Here is a 1,433-nt window from a genome sequence, read left to right as displayed (position 1 = left end):
AAAAACCGGTATGTGGAAAAGGGGGTTTGGGGTGTGCTGGTAAGTAAAGAGCCTTGGTTGTGCGCCTCAAGTTGAGCCTGCTGGTCGCCCTCAAGCTGAACTTCAGGATGGCCAGTTCTACCTGCAGGAGCGCCAAAACTTATGCGTGGTGTGTGGCAAGGACCAGTCATATATTAGGAAGAATGTTGTGCCCCATGAGTACCGCAAATACTTTCCAGCGATCCTGAAGCACCACCAGAACCATGATGTGGTGTTGCTCTGCTTAGAGTGCCACCGTGTAAGCAACATCCGAGATAATGCTCTGCGGAGCCAGCTGGCAGAGGAGTGTGATGCACCTATCGGCACCGACAAAGATGTCAAGGCAACGTTCGACAAGGCCAAGAAAGCAGTGCGCTACGCAGCTAGTGCATTGCTAAGGAAACCTGCTGGCATCCCTGAGAAGAGGATTGCTGAGTTGCAAGGTGTTGTTCAGAGGCATTATGGTGTGGAGGAGCTCACAAGGGAGCTACTTGAGGAGGCAGCCAACATGGAGGTCAAGGTTTACAACAAGGAGTATCAGGCACATGGTCACAAGGTTTTTGAAGTCTACAGCAAGTATGGACTCGTCAAGTTGGAGCAGAGATGGCGGCAGCACTTCCTGTCCTCCATGAAACCAGAGCACTTACCTGAGTGCTGGTCTGTCACCCACAATGACTACAAGTTGCGGCTCAAGATGGCTCGCCTGCCACTTGACCACCCCGACCGCCACAATTACAAACTGGCTCTTGTGGGAACAGAAGGAACTATCCATGTGCCCTATGACCCCTCACAGGACAGGAGGAGAACTGTGCAGGAAGGTTCAGCACCCAGTAAGGAAGTTACTTTGATGAGTCTCCCTCAACTGAGGAGAGTGAGGATGGTTAGTGGGTGAGGAGGAAAGGGAAAAGATATGATGAGATAGTGGAGACAACAGTGACAGTGAGCCTATGGAGAGGACATTATTCAGAGTAAAAGACCTGAAACCTTTCTGTAATGTATATAAAGATACTCATAAGCTCTCCTTGATTGGAGTTATGATAAAGCTTTAGGATAAGAATGAGTTGTACAAATCTGTATTTGTTATGTAAATTAGTAGTTTTATATTTTATATCAATATTTATTTTATTTACGAACATTTTTTCTGGGACATTCACAACTGGATTTATTTTTGACAATTAGTGGTGAAGACCCACAGTGATTTTATACTCTGTTAAGTAAGGCTTGCAGTGCAGTACATAGTCTGTTCCTCGAAAAGTATTTATTGTGTGTAAAGTATAAAGGTGTATATATTATCTCTAGTTTAGTCTTTGTAAAAAATTATATAACTTTTTTTTTCTCTTATTTTTAAAGAGGAAAGGATGCATTTCTGAAAAACTTGTTTATGTCTCTGTCTAGGAGATGAAAGGGAGATAGTA

The 1,433-nt window shown here is 44.2% G+C and overlaps 1 protein-coding gene across 1 annotated transcript in view; it reads left to right on the top strand.

Annotated features, from left to right (window-relative positions):
* Positions 1–12: 12 nt before the first annotated feature.
* Positions 13–1,433, top strand: part of LOC119586625 (exonuclease 3'-5' domain-containing protein 2-like) — a gene marked incomplete at its 5' end in the record, with an annotated part of 3,265 nt that continues 1,844 nt past the window's right edge. The window contains 2 exon segments of the mRNA XM_037935371.1: positions 13–71; positions 73–898. Of these exon segments, the coding sequence (XP_037791299.1) occupies positions 13–71; positions 73–898 (885 nt within the window).

The sequence above is a fragment of the Penaeus monodon genome, chromosome 21 (genome assembly GCF_015228065.2).
Source record: "Penaeus monodon isolate SGIC_2016 chromosome 21, NSTDA_Pmon_1, whole genome shotgun sequence".
NCBI lineage: Eukaryota > Metazoa > Arthropoda > Malacostraca > Decapoda > Penaeidae > Penaeus > Penaeus monodon.
This window is presented reverse-complemented; position numbering and strand designations above follow the sequence as displayed.